The sequence below is a fragment of the Oncorhynchus gorbuscha genome, linkage group LG09, assembly GCF_021184085.1.
Source record: "Oncorhynchus gorbuscha isolate QuinsamMale2020 ecotype Even-year linkage group LG09, OgorEven_v1.0, whole genome shotgun sequence".
NCBI lineage: Eukaryota > Metazoa > Chordata > Actinopteri > Salmoniformes > Salmonidae > Oncorhynchus > Oncorhynchus gorbuscha.
The window spans coordinates 36,504,424-36,521,955 of NC_060181.1; the positions used below are offsets into that span (position 1 = coordinate 36,504,424).

General features: G+C 41.7%; 1 protein-coding gene across 5 annotated transcripts; it reads right to left on the reverse strand.

The window, feature by feature from the left end:
- Positions 1 to 1,358: 1,358 nt before the first annotated feature.
- zgc:153441 (retinol-DH_like_SDR_c domain-containing protein) lies at positions 1,359 to 8,403 on the reverse strand. Of its 5 annotated transcripts, none has more exons than XM_046362130.1 (8): positions 7,657 to 7,998; positions 7,335 to 7,413; positions 6,503 to 6,637; positions 6,027 to 6,218; positions 5,452 to 5,613; positions 5,241 to 5,360; positions 2,017 to 2,221; positions 1,359 to 1,763 (listed from the first exon to the last, which is right to left on the reverse strand). In XM_046362130.1, exons 2-8 carry the CDS (start codon positions 7,345 to 7,347, stop codon positions 1,658 to 1,660), a joined length of 933 nt encoding a protein of 310 aa, XP_046218086.1. In that variant the 5' UTR covers positions 7,348 to 7,413; positions 7,657 to 7,998; the 3' UTR covers positions 1,359 to 1,657. The 5 variants fall into 5 exon arrangements, with proteins under 5 accessions (XP_046218086.1, XP_046218085.1, XP_046218087.1 ...); XM_046362129.1 differs by having other exon boundaries at positions 7,335 to 7,359; positions 7,657 to 7,997; XM_046362131.1 differs by lacking the exons at positions 7,335 to 7,413; positions 7,657 to 7,998 and adding an exon at positions 8,288 to 8,403.
- Between the last annotated feature and the right edge of the window lie 9,129 nt (positions 8,404 to 17,532).

Sequence of the window (17,532 nt, forward strand, 5' to 3'; positions counted from 1 at the left end):
GCTTGTTCAATGAACCATAAACAATTGATGAACATACACCAGTGGAACAGTCGTTAAGACACTAACAGCTTACAGAAGGTAGGAAATTAAGGTCACAGTTATGGAAACTTAGGACACTAAAGAGGCCTTTCTACTGACTCTGAAAAACACCAAAAGAAAGATGCCCAGGGTCCCTGCTCGTCTGCGTGAACGTGCCTTAGACATGCTGCAAGGAGGCATGAGGACTGCAGATGTGGCCTGGGCAATAAATTGCAATGTCTGTGAGACCCCTAAGACAGCACTACGGGGAGACAGGATGGACAGCTGATCGTCCTCGCAGTGGCAGACCACGTGTAACAACACCTGCGCAGGATCGGTACATCCGAACATCACACCTGCAGGACAGGTGAAGGATGGTAACAACAACTGCCCAAGTTACACAAGGAACACACAATCCCTCCAACAGTGCTCAGACTGTCCGCAATAGACAGGACAGGACTGGCAAAAAGTACGCTTCACTGATGTAACAGTATAACTTTAGACCGTCCCCTCGCCCATACCCAGGCGCGAACCAGGGACCCTCTGCACACATCAACAACAGTCACCCACGAAGCATCGTTACCCATCGCTCCACAAAAGCCACAGCCCTTGCAGAGCAAGGGGAACTACTACTTCAAGGTCTCAGAGCAAGTGACGTCACCGATTGAAACGCTATTTAGCGCGCACCGCTAACTAAGCCAGCCGTTTCCCATCCGTTACAATGACAATTCTCGGTTTTGTCTCACCAGGGGTGATGGTTGGATTCACATTTATTGTTGAAAGAATGAGCGTTACACCGAGGTCTGTACTTTGGAGCGGGATCGATTTGAAGGTGGAGGGTCCGTCATGGTCTGGGGCGGTGTGTCACAGCATCATCGGACTGAGCTTGTTGTCATGACAGGCAATCTCAACGCTGTGTGTTACAGGGAAGACATCCTCCTCCCTCATCCTGACATGACCCTCCAGCATGACAATGCCACCAGCTATACTGCTCGTTCTGTGTGTGATTTCCTGCAAGACAGGAATGTCAGTGTTCTGCCATGGCCAGCGAAGAGCCTGGATCTCAACCCCATTGAGCACATCTGGGACCTGTTAGATTGGAGGGTGAGGGCTAGGTCCATTCCCCCCAGAGATGTCCGGGAACTTGCAGGTGCCTTAGTGGAAGAGTGGGATAACATCTCACAGCAAGAACTGGCAAATCTGGTGCAGTCCATGAGGAGGAGATGTACTGCAGTATTTAATGCAGCTGGTGGCCACACCAGATACTGACTGTTACTTTTGATTTAGACCCCCCCATTGTTCAGGGACACATTATTCAATTTCTGTTAGTCACATGTTTGGGGAACTTGTTCAGTTTATGTCTCAGTTGTTGAATCTTGTTATGTTCATACAAATATTTACACATGTTAAGTTTGCTGAAAATAAACGCAGTTGACAGTAATAGGACGTTTCTTTTTTTGCTGAGGTTATAGTACAGAAAATGTGTATTTTCCCACAATTTATATATATAGAATACAGGATATCTTACAATTACCCTTCTGATATGAAAGTTAAGAGCCAACATGGAAAAAATATGGCAGTATCCGGGGGGCCCTGGCAGGTGGGGTTGGGAGTGTCACCTTGTTGCAAGGCGAGTTGTTCAGTTGTTCTTAATGAGTCCTACTAGCCCGGCGCTAACACCCCATAGTCTCAGTGCTGCAAGATCATCTCTTCCCTCAGGAGCTGGTTCCTTTACCTGACAGTCACTGATAAACAAACACATGTTAACTTAAAGCTCACCTAAACGCCTAGTTATTTATATGGTCTACACTCAGAATATACACCACATTGTACAAACATACTCTTGATGGGATACTTAACCATCACATACACACACAAAATACACTCCTCTTGTAAATGTAAATCATCCAACTTCAATTAACACCCAAACACACAGACAGAGAGACTGATTCAGGTTAATCCACTATACATACAGGGATGCTAAAGTCAAAGTGGTACCTGAAGTAGCAGCCACTCTTCTCCTCCAGCCCTTCATTGACGGCGCAGTAGATGGTGGTCTGGGCACCCTCCCTGGGGGTCTTCATCAGGAGCCAGGCGGGGGCTGACAGCATGGCGCTCAACGTGGGGTACTTTGACTGCGAGTGGCGCCACAGCTCTGTCCGGATAACTCCAGGGTGCAGGGAATACGACGTCACTCCCGTACCTGATGGGGTGAGTGTAGGGATAGGGCCACTAACCTTAGAATGTTGACATTCAGAGACATCATGTAGCAGGGTAGCACTGCACTGTACACCAGTTATAACCTGATTTTGAAGCAACATTATTTGTTTGTATAATTTTTGCTGTGCATACTAAGACGGCTACTGACAGGAGGGGGGGGGGTTACCTTATCTTTAGCCATGCATTGCTAAACCATAATAGTATACAGTAAAATCCATCCATACCTATGGTAAAATACAACTAAATGTAGACCTGTGTGTTGGAGCATCTATTTTCTGACCCCGCACAAAATTATGGCCCATTGGTAATGTATTGCCATGTAAAGAGCTGGGGTCCACAACCCCTCTTTTACGCTGCTGCTACTCTCTCTTTATCATACATGCATAGTCACTTTAACTATACATGCATGTACAGTTGAAGTCAGACATTTACATACACTTAGGTTGGAGTCATTAAAACTCATTTTTCAACCACTCCACAGATTTCTTGTTAACAAACTATAGTTTTGGCAGGTCGGTTAGGACATCTACTGTGTGCACGTCACAAGTAATTTTTCCAACAATTGTTTACAGACAGATTATTTCCCTTATAATTCACTGTATCACAATTCCAGTGGGTCAGAAGTTAACATACACTAGTTTGACTGTGTCTTTAAACAGTGTGGTGGATGAATCAGAATTAGTTGGGTAACATAAGTAATTAAGATGTCTTATCTGCATAATATGCTTATGTGATATACTTGTCTATTAGAATGTATTTCTTGGGACTCTAGTGTTGGCAGTTGCACTTCTTCCCTCAGCTGGGGCTCAGTCACCTGGGGCCCAGAGAGGGGAGAGGTCAGGCTTGTCTTTCACATATCCCTGGTGCTATGCAGAATATCAGAAATGGAAGAGGACAGGATGGAACATTGTCTTCATATGTGAATGTGTCTTTACCTATTCTTAAACCATGTGAAGGGATGGTGTGATTAATGTGGAACCAATTACTTGTCTCCACAATGTCTGTGCACTAGTCACTCCCTCCTTTGGCATTGGGGGGAGGTGTATGGCAGTGTCTGGAACCATTGTATGTCCTCTCTGATGTTGCATTTATCCTGGGATAGTGTATGACCTAGAGGCTCACTCCCCTCAGTGAGCTTGTCCAGGAGTGGGGTCGAGAAGGGGCTTTACTTGAGTTCGGAGTATCAAGAGTTGACAATTTAGTTATGCCATTAGATGAGTTGGTGTTTTTGTGTTATACCGTACCAGGGTGAGACGGTTCCAGTTTGGAATAGGAGGACCAGACACTGGTCTATACAATGAAAACTGTTGACACAGCAGTGACTGTCTGCTATGTATTATAGATACCTTTCATACAAATCTTAACCTTGTGACCATTGTATGTATCTGTTGTTCGTCATGTAGGTTGAGAGGGGTGTATCATGGCTATAAAAGATCTTTGTATTTTTGTGTTGTCACTTTCAATGGTTCATTAGAGATGGTGCATCATTGAAAGTCAGTGCTATTGGAAAGCTCTTATTATTAAAGATGTAGTTTAAGTATAACTCTGACTGGTGTGTGAAGTTTGTCTCTCCTCATTTGGTAATACAGAAATTAACCACCACAACAGCTTGGAAAATTCCAGAAAATTATGTCATGGCTTTAGAAGCTTCTTGACATCAATTGAGGCCACTGGAGGTGTACCTGTGGATGTATTTCAAGGCCTACCTTCAAACTCAGTGCCCATTTGCTTGAAATCATGAGAAAATCAAAAGAAATCAGCCAAGACCTCAGAGAAAAATTGGAGACTTCCACAAGTCTGGTTCATCCTTGGGAGCAATTTCCAAACACCTGAAGGTACCACGTTCATCTGTACAAACAATAGTACGCAAGTATAAACACCATGGGACAACACAGCCGTCATACCGCTCAGGAAGGAGACGCGTTCTGTCTCCTAGAGATGAACGTACTTTGGTGTGAAAAGTGCAAATCAATCCCAGAACAACAGCAAAGGACCTTGTGAAGATGCTGGAGGAAACAGGTACAAAAGTATCTTAATCCACTGTATAACGAGTCCTTTATCGACATAACCTGAAAGGTCGCTCAGCAAGGAAGAGGCCACTGCTCCAAAACCGCCATAAAAAAGCCAGACTACGGTTTGCAACTGCACATGGGGACAAAGATCGTACTTTTAGGAGAAATATCATCTGGTCTGATAAAACAAAAATATAACTATTTGGCCATAATGACCATCGTTATGTTTGGAGGAAAAAGGGGGAGGGGGAGGCTTGCAAGCCAAAGAACGCCACATAAAACAAAAATATAACTATTTGGCCATAATGACCATCGTTATGTTTGGAGGAAAAAGGGGGAGGCTTGCAAGCCAAAGAACACCACCCCGTGTGGGGGTGCTTTGCTGCTTCAACTGTACATACTACCTCAATTAGCCTGACTAACCTGTGCCCCCGGACATTGGCTACCCGGACTATCTGCATTGTGTCCCGCCACCCGCCACCCACCACCCGCCAACCCCTCTTTTACACTACTGCTACTCTGTTTATCATATATGCATCGTCACTTTGACCATACCTACATGTTCATACTACCTCAATTACCCCGACTAACCAGTGCTTGCTTGTATGTAGCCTCGCTACTGCATATAGTCTCGCTACTGTTATTTTTCACTGGCTTTTACTGTTGTTTTTAAAACTTTACTTATCTATTGTTCACCTAATACCTATTTTTTACTTAGAAATTGTACTGTTGGTTAGGGCCTGTAAGTAAGCATTTCACTGTAAGGTCTACACACCTGTTGTATTTGGCGCACGTGACAAATAAACTTTGATTTGATTTGATTACTGTACATTTAGCCATTGAACATGATATGCAGTGGAAATGTAAAAATCCCCTAGATACATTAATACATTTCCTACTCATAACTAGGTTAATTCATTTTTGAATTTGTCTAATTTCTAACTACATGTATATGAGTAGTAATAGAGCTGTAATAAGGCAACCCCTCACCTTTGGTCCTTCGTGCCAGCTCCCTAGAGAAGAGGAGGTTGGCCAGTTTACTCTGCTTATAGGCGATTACTGAGTTGTAACCTTTCTTATCAAAATTAAGGTCTTCAAAGTGGATTTTCCCTGAAAGAAGATGAGGTAGAGCCAGATAAAAATATAACTCAATTGATTATATTTATTTTATTGCAAAAATATCTGAACAGGATGGGCTTACCGCCTTGATGAGCAATGCTAGACACATTGATGACGCGGCTGGGGGTGGAGGCTTTCAGCATGTCCAGGAGCAGATTGGTCAATAGGAAGTGACCTAGGTGATTGACGGCAAATTGACTCTCAAAACCTTCCACTGTGAGGCTTTTGGGACACAGCATTATACCTGTGAGGAGTAGAGGGAGAGTATTTAAAGGATGGTTCAAAAAGCTCAAGCCCACAACTTTGACAATAAAAAACATGCTCTATTTCAAAGCAAATCCAGAGTAAGAAGGATCTTCAATGACAACACCAACACAATTCAGGCTCTCAAAGCATGTTGGGTAAAATCATTTTTTTTATATATATATTTTTTTATATATATTTTTTAACCTTTATTTAACTAGGCAAGTCAGTTAAGAACAAATTCTTATTTTCAATGATGGCCTAGGAACAGTGGGTTAACTGCCTTGTTCAGGAGCAGAACGACAGATTTGTACCTTGTGAGCTCTGGGATTCAGTCTTGCAACCTTTCGGTTACTAGTCCAACGCTCTAACCACTAGGCAACCTGTCACCCCAGTCTGCTGCATCAGTCTCACCTGCGTTGTTGATAAGTATGTCCAGACGGGTCTCTGTGGCAATGAATTCCCGAGCAAACTGACGTACTGAACCGAGGGAGGCCAGGTCTAGTTGTTGCACCACCACGTTAGTATTTCCTGTGGAACTGCGGATCTCTGCTGCAGCTGCTTCTCCCCTGGTGAGATCTCGGCAAGCCATGATGACCCGAGCTCCTGAGAACATGCAGTACCGTCAGTCTGAGAACACCCTCATCACTTTCCCCTCCAATAGAATATATAGGATCAGCCCTATCATCAGCTGAACAACATTCACTATCTATCACACCCCATCACTAAGCCTCCTACACTCAGGCCTTCCATTGAAAAGCCCCCACAGTTGCCCTTAAATCCACATTTTCCTCAGATCGCATTGGAACTTGTTTGTGTCCAAAAGGTAATGTAAATCACAACACAGTTAGAGTACAGTCCAATAGAGAAGTGCCATAGGCCTTCTGTACCTCTCATGGCCATATCCCATGCCGTCTCCTTGCCGATGCCAGTGTTGGCACCAGTGATCACCACAGTCCTTCCATGCAGTTTGGCACGGCTGCGGCATATCCCACCGGCGATCCACTTTCGCAGTAAAACATAGCCTGGTTTGGAGACAAACGGCACTGAGCCAAAATATCACTCTTACTTCTTCTTATGTTGACCTATGAACCTTCCACTAGAGGCACCCTATCTGTTGATTGTGTAAGTACTGACAGGTTGGCCACCTCTCTCATGGGAATAGAAAGCATGTTCATTGGTCACATTGGCCCACAATAGTTTTGTTACTCATCGCTTTTAATCCTGGGACTATATGTGTAACATGTGGAAGAGTAAACATCCTTATTTTGGAGCACCAATGTGATCAATCCATGGACAGGGAAAGACAGAGCAACTGAGGGCACAACCTTTATTACTGGCATTGTGTAAACGTCTAGGGTCGATACAGGGACAGTGAACAGTTACAGTCCAATAGAGAAGTGCTGTTAAGACAACAGTTCAAAAGGCACTGGACTGGTTCCATATGGGAGGAATTTCACAAGCCCTAATCTACCACAAGCCCTAATCTAAAATCTCTCAACCAAACAAGATTTAATCCTGGCTTAACATTTTTCAAGTATGCGTAAAAGATCCTTTCTTGTGGAAATAGGAATTGTTAATTAGCATAGCATATACTGTATGTGCAATTGTAAAGCCTTTACACACATAACAGTATATGTCGGGATCTTGGAGCTACAGGGAGTGAACACGTTACAAATCACAAACCTTAAATAGACACTACAATCAAGCATTACCACATACCATGGTCAGTCATGCTTCAGTGATTCTGTGGATTGTCATGTAAGTCAAGAAAAATGTACAATCTGAAGAATTTTACATCCTGTATGTTACAACACGGCACAACATACTTCATGCAGTCAGTTTTGATATACAATACACTTTGTTGGTGGTTTAGTAGTGTTAACTTTTGTTGAAATTAGGCTACTATTCCCCTAGCATATATTTCCATGTAGAAATGTTAGAACAATATTACCATTATAGAAAACTGTAAAAGTAATTGAAAGGAGATTTGAGACCCACAATACATCAAGATAACTTGCATAGCAGTAGAGCTGTGACTTACTGATGGTTGTCACTGTGGTCACAGCGCCGTACTTGACTAGCTGGTTTTTCTTCAACTCTTTCCACATCTTATCAACTCTTGTTGCCAGAACAGTTTGACTAGCCTAAACCAGACAACTTAGCCTAGTAAATCCCGAGTTTAGCGAGTCTGGCTATTCTTCTTGAACTGTGTTGCTTTGAATGTTGTTACAGCACGAGCAGTGATACAGATCGAGTGGCTATGAATAGGTCTAAGTATCTTACATAGGAGGTTTAGTCTTATAGCCAGATTAAACCAGAACTACTTCCTTAAACAGTCAATGGTGCACCACAAGTATGGCACACTAGTATGGTTCTCCTCCTTGAAAATTCCTTAAAGTGGGATTGTGTGGTGTCTTTAAACACTGACTATACCAAACATTAGGAACACATTCCTAATTTTGAGTTGCACCTTAAAAATCCTTCTTTAACCTGTCTCCTCCCCTTCATCTACACTGATTGAAGTGGATTTAACAAGTGACATCAGTAAGGTATCATAGCTTTCACCTGGATTCACCTAGTCAGTCTATGTCATGAAAAAAGCAGGTGTTCTTAAGGTTTTGTATACTCAGTGTATTTGTCAAGAGAACACCTTAAAGACAGATCTTGTCTACCTCTGGTCCAGTGAGATTGTCCAAGCCCTGGTCCAGCTGCTCCCCCTCAATTTCGACATTGGTAGCAGTAGTGGCATAGTCCCTGTCTCTCAGGGGAACAGCATGCTCTCTGTGTATTTGAGTGTACTAATACTTCAACTTTTGTTATGATGGCACATGAAAGGACCTAGTCTATGGGTAGGACACACTGAGGTATGGGTAGGACCTAAAGTGCCACCTACTGGCCTATTGTAGGGCTACCATTTTAAAATAGTAATAGTGAAGTAAAATAGGACAAAAAGATGTAGCTAGATTTTGCATTGGCTAATTATTCATAATGAATGGAAGTTATTTTACTACAACAAAAATATAGTAATCATATTGTTGATGTTGTCAAACACTTTGATTAGCATGTAAATCTATGTGGGGCAAACTCCAGCAAAGCCAATACACAACCCAACAGAACACTAAACAATACATTAATTGGACTATAACGGTGACAAACTGTGCTGACAAACTTATGGGCCTACATAAAACTGTCCCAACAGCAGAGTCCCAACAGCAGTCCCAACACCTTACCACTACTGCACCTGGCTATCAGGAGAGCCTTGTCTGGCAGCGAAACAGTTCATTCAGCCTAATTTACTGCCTTTAAAAAACATAGCTGATATGGCTGACTTGTTTAAACAAATGTGGTTTCTACTGACAATTGAGATGTACAAACTGTGGCATAAGGGGATGACGAGCGGATAAGAGGCATTTCGAAATTACGATTAAGACATTAATGAGTGAGCTAGGATGGACATAATCAATATAACTATTTGTTCAGCACTTTTGAAATGTACAGCGACAGAATTCAGAGCATAGGCCGTTCTTACAGTATTCTCCCTGTACACCAAGTCAGAACCGTAGGATAAATAAAAGGGGGAATATAAACACACAATGAAAGCTCTTCCAATATTCAATGATGACATTTCTTAAAAACAGACTTTGGACTACATGAAGGGAAAAGGAACCAAATGTTTAGGTTTAGGCACATGGGCTACTAACAGCTTACTACACAACATACACTTAGTATTGCTTTACACTATACATATCTCCCTGGCATATCACATCATTTATGCAGCAGCATACAAGACATTTTTGGACTCATCATGTTGTACTATGCTCACTTGAACATGAAGGTGGCAAGGTGGTCCTTTGTGGGCATATGTTTTCATCAAAGTCTGGCATTCTCTGGATGTATGATGCTTTCAAGAGAACTGGGAACTTTTAAAAAAACACGGTTGAATCATCTTCAGGTCAGAGCTCTAGAAAGGGCCAGAGTTGAAATACCGTTCAAAATGTGTTTTCCCAGTCGGCGCTCGTTTCTTTCTGAGTTCCCAGTTGTCTTGAACTCACTGAAGTCTGAGATTTGTTTTGAAAGCGGGAGAAGTCATGCTTTACAGCATTGACAGCATGGCCAATGTTTGACAGCATGGCCAATGTTGAATGTTTATCCTTTTAAGCTTGGAAAAGAGACCCTTAAACCCAGACTTGGACCACACATACACTCCAATGAATAGCAGGCTAGTGATTGCTTTGCAATTCTTGCAGTTAGCCACTTATTCCTTCCAAACCACTCATTGTTGAATTTGCGATTTCCAACTTGTTCTGTAATGTTTATGTCCAACACTGATACATTTTATCTATCATTTCTCTTCATATGACAAGGATTTGCCAGTAGATTGTCGACTTGATTAATGATGATGACCATTTTGAAAGTATGATGTTGACATGATCAGTCCAATCAAAGCTACTGTAGATATAACGTGATTTGACGTCCTTTTATCTGTGGCCAATGACTTTGAGCCGCCTTGGATGGGCACTTCTAATGTAACTCAAAAGCAGCATTCAAGGTCTTGAATTTTCGAGCTCTCCCCGTAGAATTTGTTCCGAGAACATTTTCCGCTGGCTGCCCCACCACTATAGAAAGTACTGAGCTAGGCTGAAACACCTGAATTTTGGAACTGCCTTACTCCAGAAAGCAAAAAAAGAGACCATCTTTGTATGCATCTTTATTAATTCAATTATTTTTTTAATTTGATTTACATTGTTTGCAAACTGATACGTGACAAGTATTAATACCAAAATAACATGCTAAACACCCCCCCTGCCCTGAATGACGGGTCGCCACTACAGGCTGAACTGGAATCAATATTGAGTTAGTAACTAGTGAATTTGGAAAAAATCAAATAAAAAAATATATGCGCATGTGAATTTTGTTATTTAGCTAGCTGAGCTAGACCCATCATCTACCAGTGGGGACGCTCCTTTATGTATACCGGCGCCGCCGGTTGCAGCGAAATACTCTTAATACTCTGCTCGGGTACCTAGCTACTAGCTAGCTAACGTTCGTTAATTGTTACAGTAACGTTAGGTAGCTAGCCGTTTTTTAAACTAGCTTTGTCAGTTTGTTAGCCACTGCTAATACCCCAAGTTGTCACATGACGCTGGCCTCCTCCGGTAGCTGGACTGGTGCGCAAGGATACATACCGATTATTAGCTAGTTAAATTAGTTAACACCAGCTACCTAACGTTAGCTAGCAAGAGATTACGATCGGAAACGGGAGGGGCAACGGTCGGATGATAGGATAGGTAGCTAGTAGCTATCTAGCCAACACCTGTCCCACGCACGAGCTAGCTACTTTTTGTTTAATGGTTTGGCCTAGGTCAAATCAAATGTTATTGGTTGCTTACATTATATACATTTTGCAGATGTTATCGCAGGCGTAGCGAAATGCTTATGTTTCTAGCTCCAACAGTGAAGTATTAACAAACAATACACACAAACCCCCCCCACAATTAAGAAAGAAATTCTGAAATATCAACTAGCTATGTAGTTCGGTTGTGGGCCTTAAATAGCGGGTTGGCGTTTGAGAGCAAGGTCGGTATTACTTGCACATGATCGTGCAGTTTACAGACACTTCTTCAAAACATGTAGAAATGGCAGATTGACAAAATGAATGTTAGCTATTATGGTATATTAGCATACTACTATTGCTTCTGGTAATCGCAGTTAGGTAAATAGAGCTACAGATAAAACGACTCTTTGAAAGCAAAAGTGGTGAGTGAGCCATTTACATTGGATTATTAAGACATTCACATGCATGGCTGCAATATTATAACAAAATGCCTGACAACTTGTACCATGGAGAAACGCATCGAATTTGAATATGCATGATGTGGAGATAGTCATACAACATCCACAAATTTATCAAAATATATCTGCGCGTGTATTAGGAGTTGAACAAAGTACATTTTTGGAAGATGGAAACATTATAAAAGTTGTAATCGTGTGCTTTTCATGATGGAGATGGTCACCCCGCCCTTGTTTTAAGATCGTAGCCAATCAGAGCGTCTACATCAAAACTGGAAGTGACGTAGAGATTTTCTTGCGCCTTCCTACGCGAGCCAAAAAGGGAAAAACGATAGCAGTCACCATTCTACATATCTTTGTTTTCCACTTCACTTCTCCGCGGTTTGTTGTACTTTTTATTTAACTTCGGCAAAAGATTGAACACGGTAAGTAATTTGCATGCTTCGTGAATAGATGTAGATGTTGCCAGTTGTTGAACTCAGTTAGCTTGCTAGCTAGTTAGCAGTGGTGCTAGCTCAAGTCTTGCTGTTTGCATGGAGTCGTTGCAGAGTGGGCTGCAAGGAAGCCATGCACACTGCACTATCCGAATGTCACTACTGATCCAGGACAAGTTCGTTTGTATTGCTAGTTGTAGGGAATGTGAAGATTAGAAGACTGGAAACTGATTTTGGACCAGTGTTCATGAACAGCATTTTCTCTTCACACCTTTTTGGGCGACCAGACCAAATTGACATATAAATGTTTTTTATAGATCTGTCATTCGCTTTGAAAGCATGTCTATGTTTCCGTTCTTAAGTTTCGTTTTTGCATCTTTTACATTCAGTTTTGTACACCAGCTGAAAATAAAATATTGTTGGTTATGGAAAATATATTTCATAGAGGTTTAGATGGTACAATGATTCTCTACACTATACTTGTTTTGTCACAAAAAACTGAAATTAAGCAAACTATTAGAATTTTAGCATCCAGGAAATGGAAGAGTGATTTCTGTATAGTGCATTTTAATGGGATTTATACACACAGTTCATGCACAAAATTAGGCAAAGACAATAAAAATAACATTTTCTCTTCCTCTAACTACAACCACACCAGCTTCCCCCTTAACTGGACAACACACATGCAGTGAATAAAATACACAAGGAGCAAGAGCTGATGCTCCACTTTCTGACTTTGCATGATTGCCACACTGCCTTGTCCAGGTCATGTGCCAATATTCTAAAACATGATCATAGATATCATCATAACATCCATATTATATCAACTAATCTACAGTTATGAGCATGGCGGACTCAGACATCAATATGACAGACTCTGAGGTCAACGCCACAGACTCGGAGCTCCACATGGAGTGTGTGGAGGAGGATCTGACGCCGTGGCAACAGCAACCAGATGAGGAAATGGAAGACACAAGCAAGGGATCGAGTAAAGGTGAGCGTGCTGTGTGCAGACTCTGTGTAACCTGCTTCCCTCGGTCAAGTCATTCTGTATGTTTTGGGACTCAATTCTCAATAGCAACAGTTTCAGCATGATAAATTTGCAGGTGCACCTTGTGCTGGAGACAATAAAAGGCTACTCTAAAATATGCAGTTTTGTCACACAATACCATAGATGTCTCAAGTTGAGGGAGCGTGCAATTAGCATGCTGACTGCAGGAATGTTAATTTCTCTACCATAAGCCGCCTCCAATGTTTTTTTTTAGAATATGGCAGTATGTCCAACCAGTCTCAAAACAGCAGACTGTGTGGAATCACAGCAGACTGTGTGGAATCACGCCAGCTCAGGACCTCCACATCGAACTTCTTCATCTGTGGGATTGTCTGAGGGGGTGCTGAGGAATATTTCTCTGTCTGTAATAAAGCCCATTTGTTGGGAAAAACTCAATCTGATTGGCTGGTTTTTGTCTTCCAGTAGATGGGCCTGGCCCCCCCATGGCTGCGCCCTTGCCTAGTCATGTGAAATCCATAGATTAGGGCCTAATGAATTTATTTCAATCAACTAATTTCCTTATATAAACTGGAACTCAGTAAAATATTTGAAGTTTTGCATGTTGAGTTTTATATTTTTTAACAGTATAGTATGTATCCCTCAGTTACTCAAGTGTTTCCATTATTTTGGCAGTTACACATATACGCTTGGCAACTGTTTTGACTTAATTTATTTTTTGACTTACTGACCTGTAGCATAAAACATGTTTCAATGGACACATGCAACCAACATGTTTAAGCCTCATAGGGAGTATATTGACTTTTGCCCATCTCTGCAGCACCATTACTACCCAAACCAGTGGCCCTGACTCAAGTGCTGCAGCCTCTTCCGACCTCCATGCCTCAGGTGCTGCAGATGCCGGCCACTATGCTGCCTAGCACCAGCAGCACCACTGGGAAGAACATCATATTCACCACACAGGTACACAGACATGATTCTGAATGTCAGAGAAGCATGTTTGTTCTACATCAAAGATGTATATATGAACTAGTGATGGAGGGATTGTTCTTAGTAGATTGCTGATGAGCAGCAGCACGTTTCTGGTTGACAACAGTGGATGTTGCAGTGCTTCATGGACTTGTGTTTTTCTATAGGAAGATTGAGCCTTAGTGAGTACAAATTAATATAGTTAAATTTAAATGTTTACATGCTTTGTAAGAACAATTTCCCTAATAATCCTGTTTACATGGACACATTTGAAATCAGGGTTCGGGATAGGACTTTGATAAATGCAGAAAATGTCAGATTTTGCCCATTCATCCCCAATGGCACACATACACAATCCATTTCTCAATTGTCTCACAGCTAAAAAATCCTTCTTTAACTGTCTTCGCCCCTTCATCTACACCAGGTATTCCCAAACTGGGGTAAGGGGGTAAGCGCAATGCTGTTGCGGTACGCCAAATTAAAATGTTTCTTCACATATTTCAAACAGTCCATTTATGTTTTCCAACGGGGCTATACATTTGGGTGAATAAGAAAAAATAATAATAAAAAAAAATATATTTTTTTTTTTTTTGGAGGGGGGGGCTCATTTCACTGCCAAAAATAAAATGAAACCATCTAGTGTTCAGTGAAATAACAACACAAGGTCAAATACAGGTAGCCTATTCAAATAATTACCATCCAATCACATTAACTGTTACCCTCTCACAGGAATTCCACTAATGGTCCGTATGTAACCAAACGTAGCTGCTGCTCATGTTGGTATCTGTACTGATGGCGCAAAAGCCATGACAGGGAGATATAGTGGAGTGGTAAGGTGCATGAAAGCAGTTGCTCCCGACGCCACTTGGGTACACTGCAGCATCCACCGAGAGGCTCTTGCTGCCAAGGGAATGCCTGACAGCTTGAAAGACGTTTTGGACAGTACAGTGAAAATGGTTCAATTTGTTAAAGCAAGGCCCCTGAACTGTTGTGTATTTTCTCCACTATGCAATGATATGGGCAGCGACCATGTAACACTTCTACAACATACAGAAGTGTGCTGGTTATCAAGGGGCAAAGTATTGACACATTTTTTAAAATTGAGAGGAGCTTAATTCTTTACTGACCGTCATTTTCACTTGTCAGACTGCGTGCATGAGAAGTTTCTCACACGACTGGCTTATCTGGGTGACGTTTTTTCTCGCCTAAATGATCTGAATCTAGGATTACAGGGACTCTCCGCAACTATATTCAACGTGTGGGACAAAACTGAGGCTATGATTAAGAATTTGGAGCTCTTCTCTGTCTGCATTAACAAGGACAACACACAGGTCTTTCCATCATTGTATGATTGTTTTGTTTGTTGTGCAAATGAACTCAAGCTTACGGACAATGTCAAATGTTATATAGCGAAGCACCTGAGTCAGTTGGGTGCGTAATTACGCAGGTACATTCCTGAAACGGATGACACAAACAACTGGATTCGTTATCCCTTTCATGCCTTGCCTCCAGTCCACTTACCAATATCTGAACAAGATAGCCTCATCGAAATTGCAACAAGTGGTTTTGTGAAAATTTAATCAGAAGCCACAGACAGACTTCTGGATTAGGCTGCGCTCTGAGCATCCTGCCTTGGCAAATCGCTCTGTTAAGACTCGAATGCCCTTTTCAGCCACGTACCTAAGTGAGAGTGGATTCTCGGCCCTCACTAGCATGAAAACTAAATACAGGCACAGACTGTGTGTGGAAAATGAGTAAAGACTGAGACTCTCTCCAATGCAACCCAACACTGCAGAGTTGTGTATTCTTTCAAGCACACACTTGTCATTAACATGTGGTGAGCATTTTTTGATGAACAAATAAGGTTTTATATGTAAGATGGCTAAATAAAGAGCAACAATATTATTTGTGCCCTGGTCCTATAAGAGCTCTTTGTCACTTCCCACGAGCCGGGTTGTGACGACAACTCACTCATTCTTATGTTTAATAAATGTATCATATAGTGTGTGTGTGGCAGGCTTACAATGATGGCAAAAAAAAAACATTTTAGAGTGCGCTGATCCTGGTGCTGGAGGGAGTACGCAGCTGGAGGTTGAATGTTTGAAGGGGTACAGGACTATTAAAAAGTTTGGAACCACTGATTTGAAGTGAATTTAACAGGTGACATCAATAAGGGATCACAGCTTTCACCTGGATACACCTGGTCAGTCTGTCGTGTTCCTAATGTTTTCTACAGTCAGTGTATTTCAAAGATACACATTTAGTTTTTCTGAACTAACTTTACTCGCGCAAAAGAAGGAAGCTCATTGTCACAATCATTATAATGAGTGGACCAAAGCACAGCGTGATCTGGGTTCCACATATATTACTAGGTGAAACTAACAGCAAATCAATAATTCTCAAAACTAAACCTGAAGCTAACAATAGTGCTAACAGGATATACATAGTCAAGATCCCACAAAGGGGAAATGGCTGCCTAAATATGAACCCTAAATATGAACAGCTGCCTCTGATTGGGAACCATACCAGACCAACATAGAAATATAATCACCTAGATGGCCCACCCTAGTCACACCCCGACCTGACCAACATAGAGAATAAAAAGCTCTCTATGGTCAGGGCGTGACACTCATGCAAGCCTATGTGCAGATCAAATACAAATCTAGAATGCTGATTAAGGCATTTGCTTGTCCTAAAATTTCAAAATATTGCTCAGTAAACCAGTTGTTTTAATCAGCGTATGCTTAATTTGATTATGACCGTAAGCCAATTTAAGATATGCAGAGTAGAGGTCGACTGATTTTTTTTAAAAATATATTTTTTTAACCTTTATTTAACCAGGCAAGTCCGTTAAGAACATATTCTTATTTTCAATGACGGCCTGGGAACAGTGGGTTAACTGCCTGTTCAGGGGCAGAACGACAGATTTGTACCTTGTCGGCTCGGGGGTTTGAACTCGCAACCTTCCGGTTACTAGTCCAACGCTCTAACCACTAGGCTACACTGCCGCCCCTTTCAAGTTTTCATAACGATCGGTAATCTGCATTTTTGGACACGGATTACATTGCACTCCACGAGGAGACTGCGTGGCAGACTGACTGACCACTTGTTACGCGAGTGCAGCAAGGAGCCAAGTTAGCTAGCATTAAACTTATCTTATAAAAAACAATCAATCTTAATAACATAATCACCAGTTAAACTAGTAATATCATCAACCATGTGTAGTTACCTTGGTTGTCCTGCGGTGCATGTTAATTTAACATCGAATCTCAGTCTACCTCGACAAACGGGTGATGATTTAACAAGCACATTCGCGAAAAAAGCACCGTCGTTGCACCAATGTACCTAACCATAAACATCAAAGTATATATTTTTAAACCTGCATATTTAGTTAATATTGCCTGCAAACATGAATTTATTTTAACTAGGGAAATTCTGTCACTTCTCTTACGTTCTGTGCAAGCAGAGTCAGGGTATATGCAGCAGTTTGGGCTGCCTGGCTCGTTGCGAACTGTGTGAAGACCATTTCTTCCTATCAAAGACCGTAATTAATTTGCCAGAATTTTACATAATTATGACATAACATTGAAGGTTGTGCAATGTAACAGCAATATTTAGACTTTGGGATGCCACTCGTTAGATAAAATACGGAGCGGTTCTGTATATCACTGAAAGAATAAACGTTTTGTTTTCTAAATGATAGTTTCTGGATTTG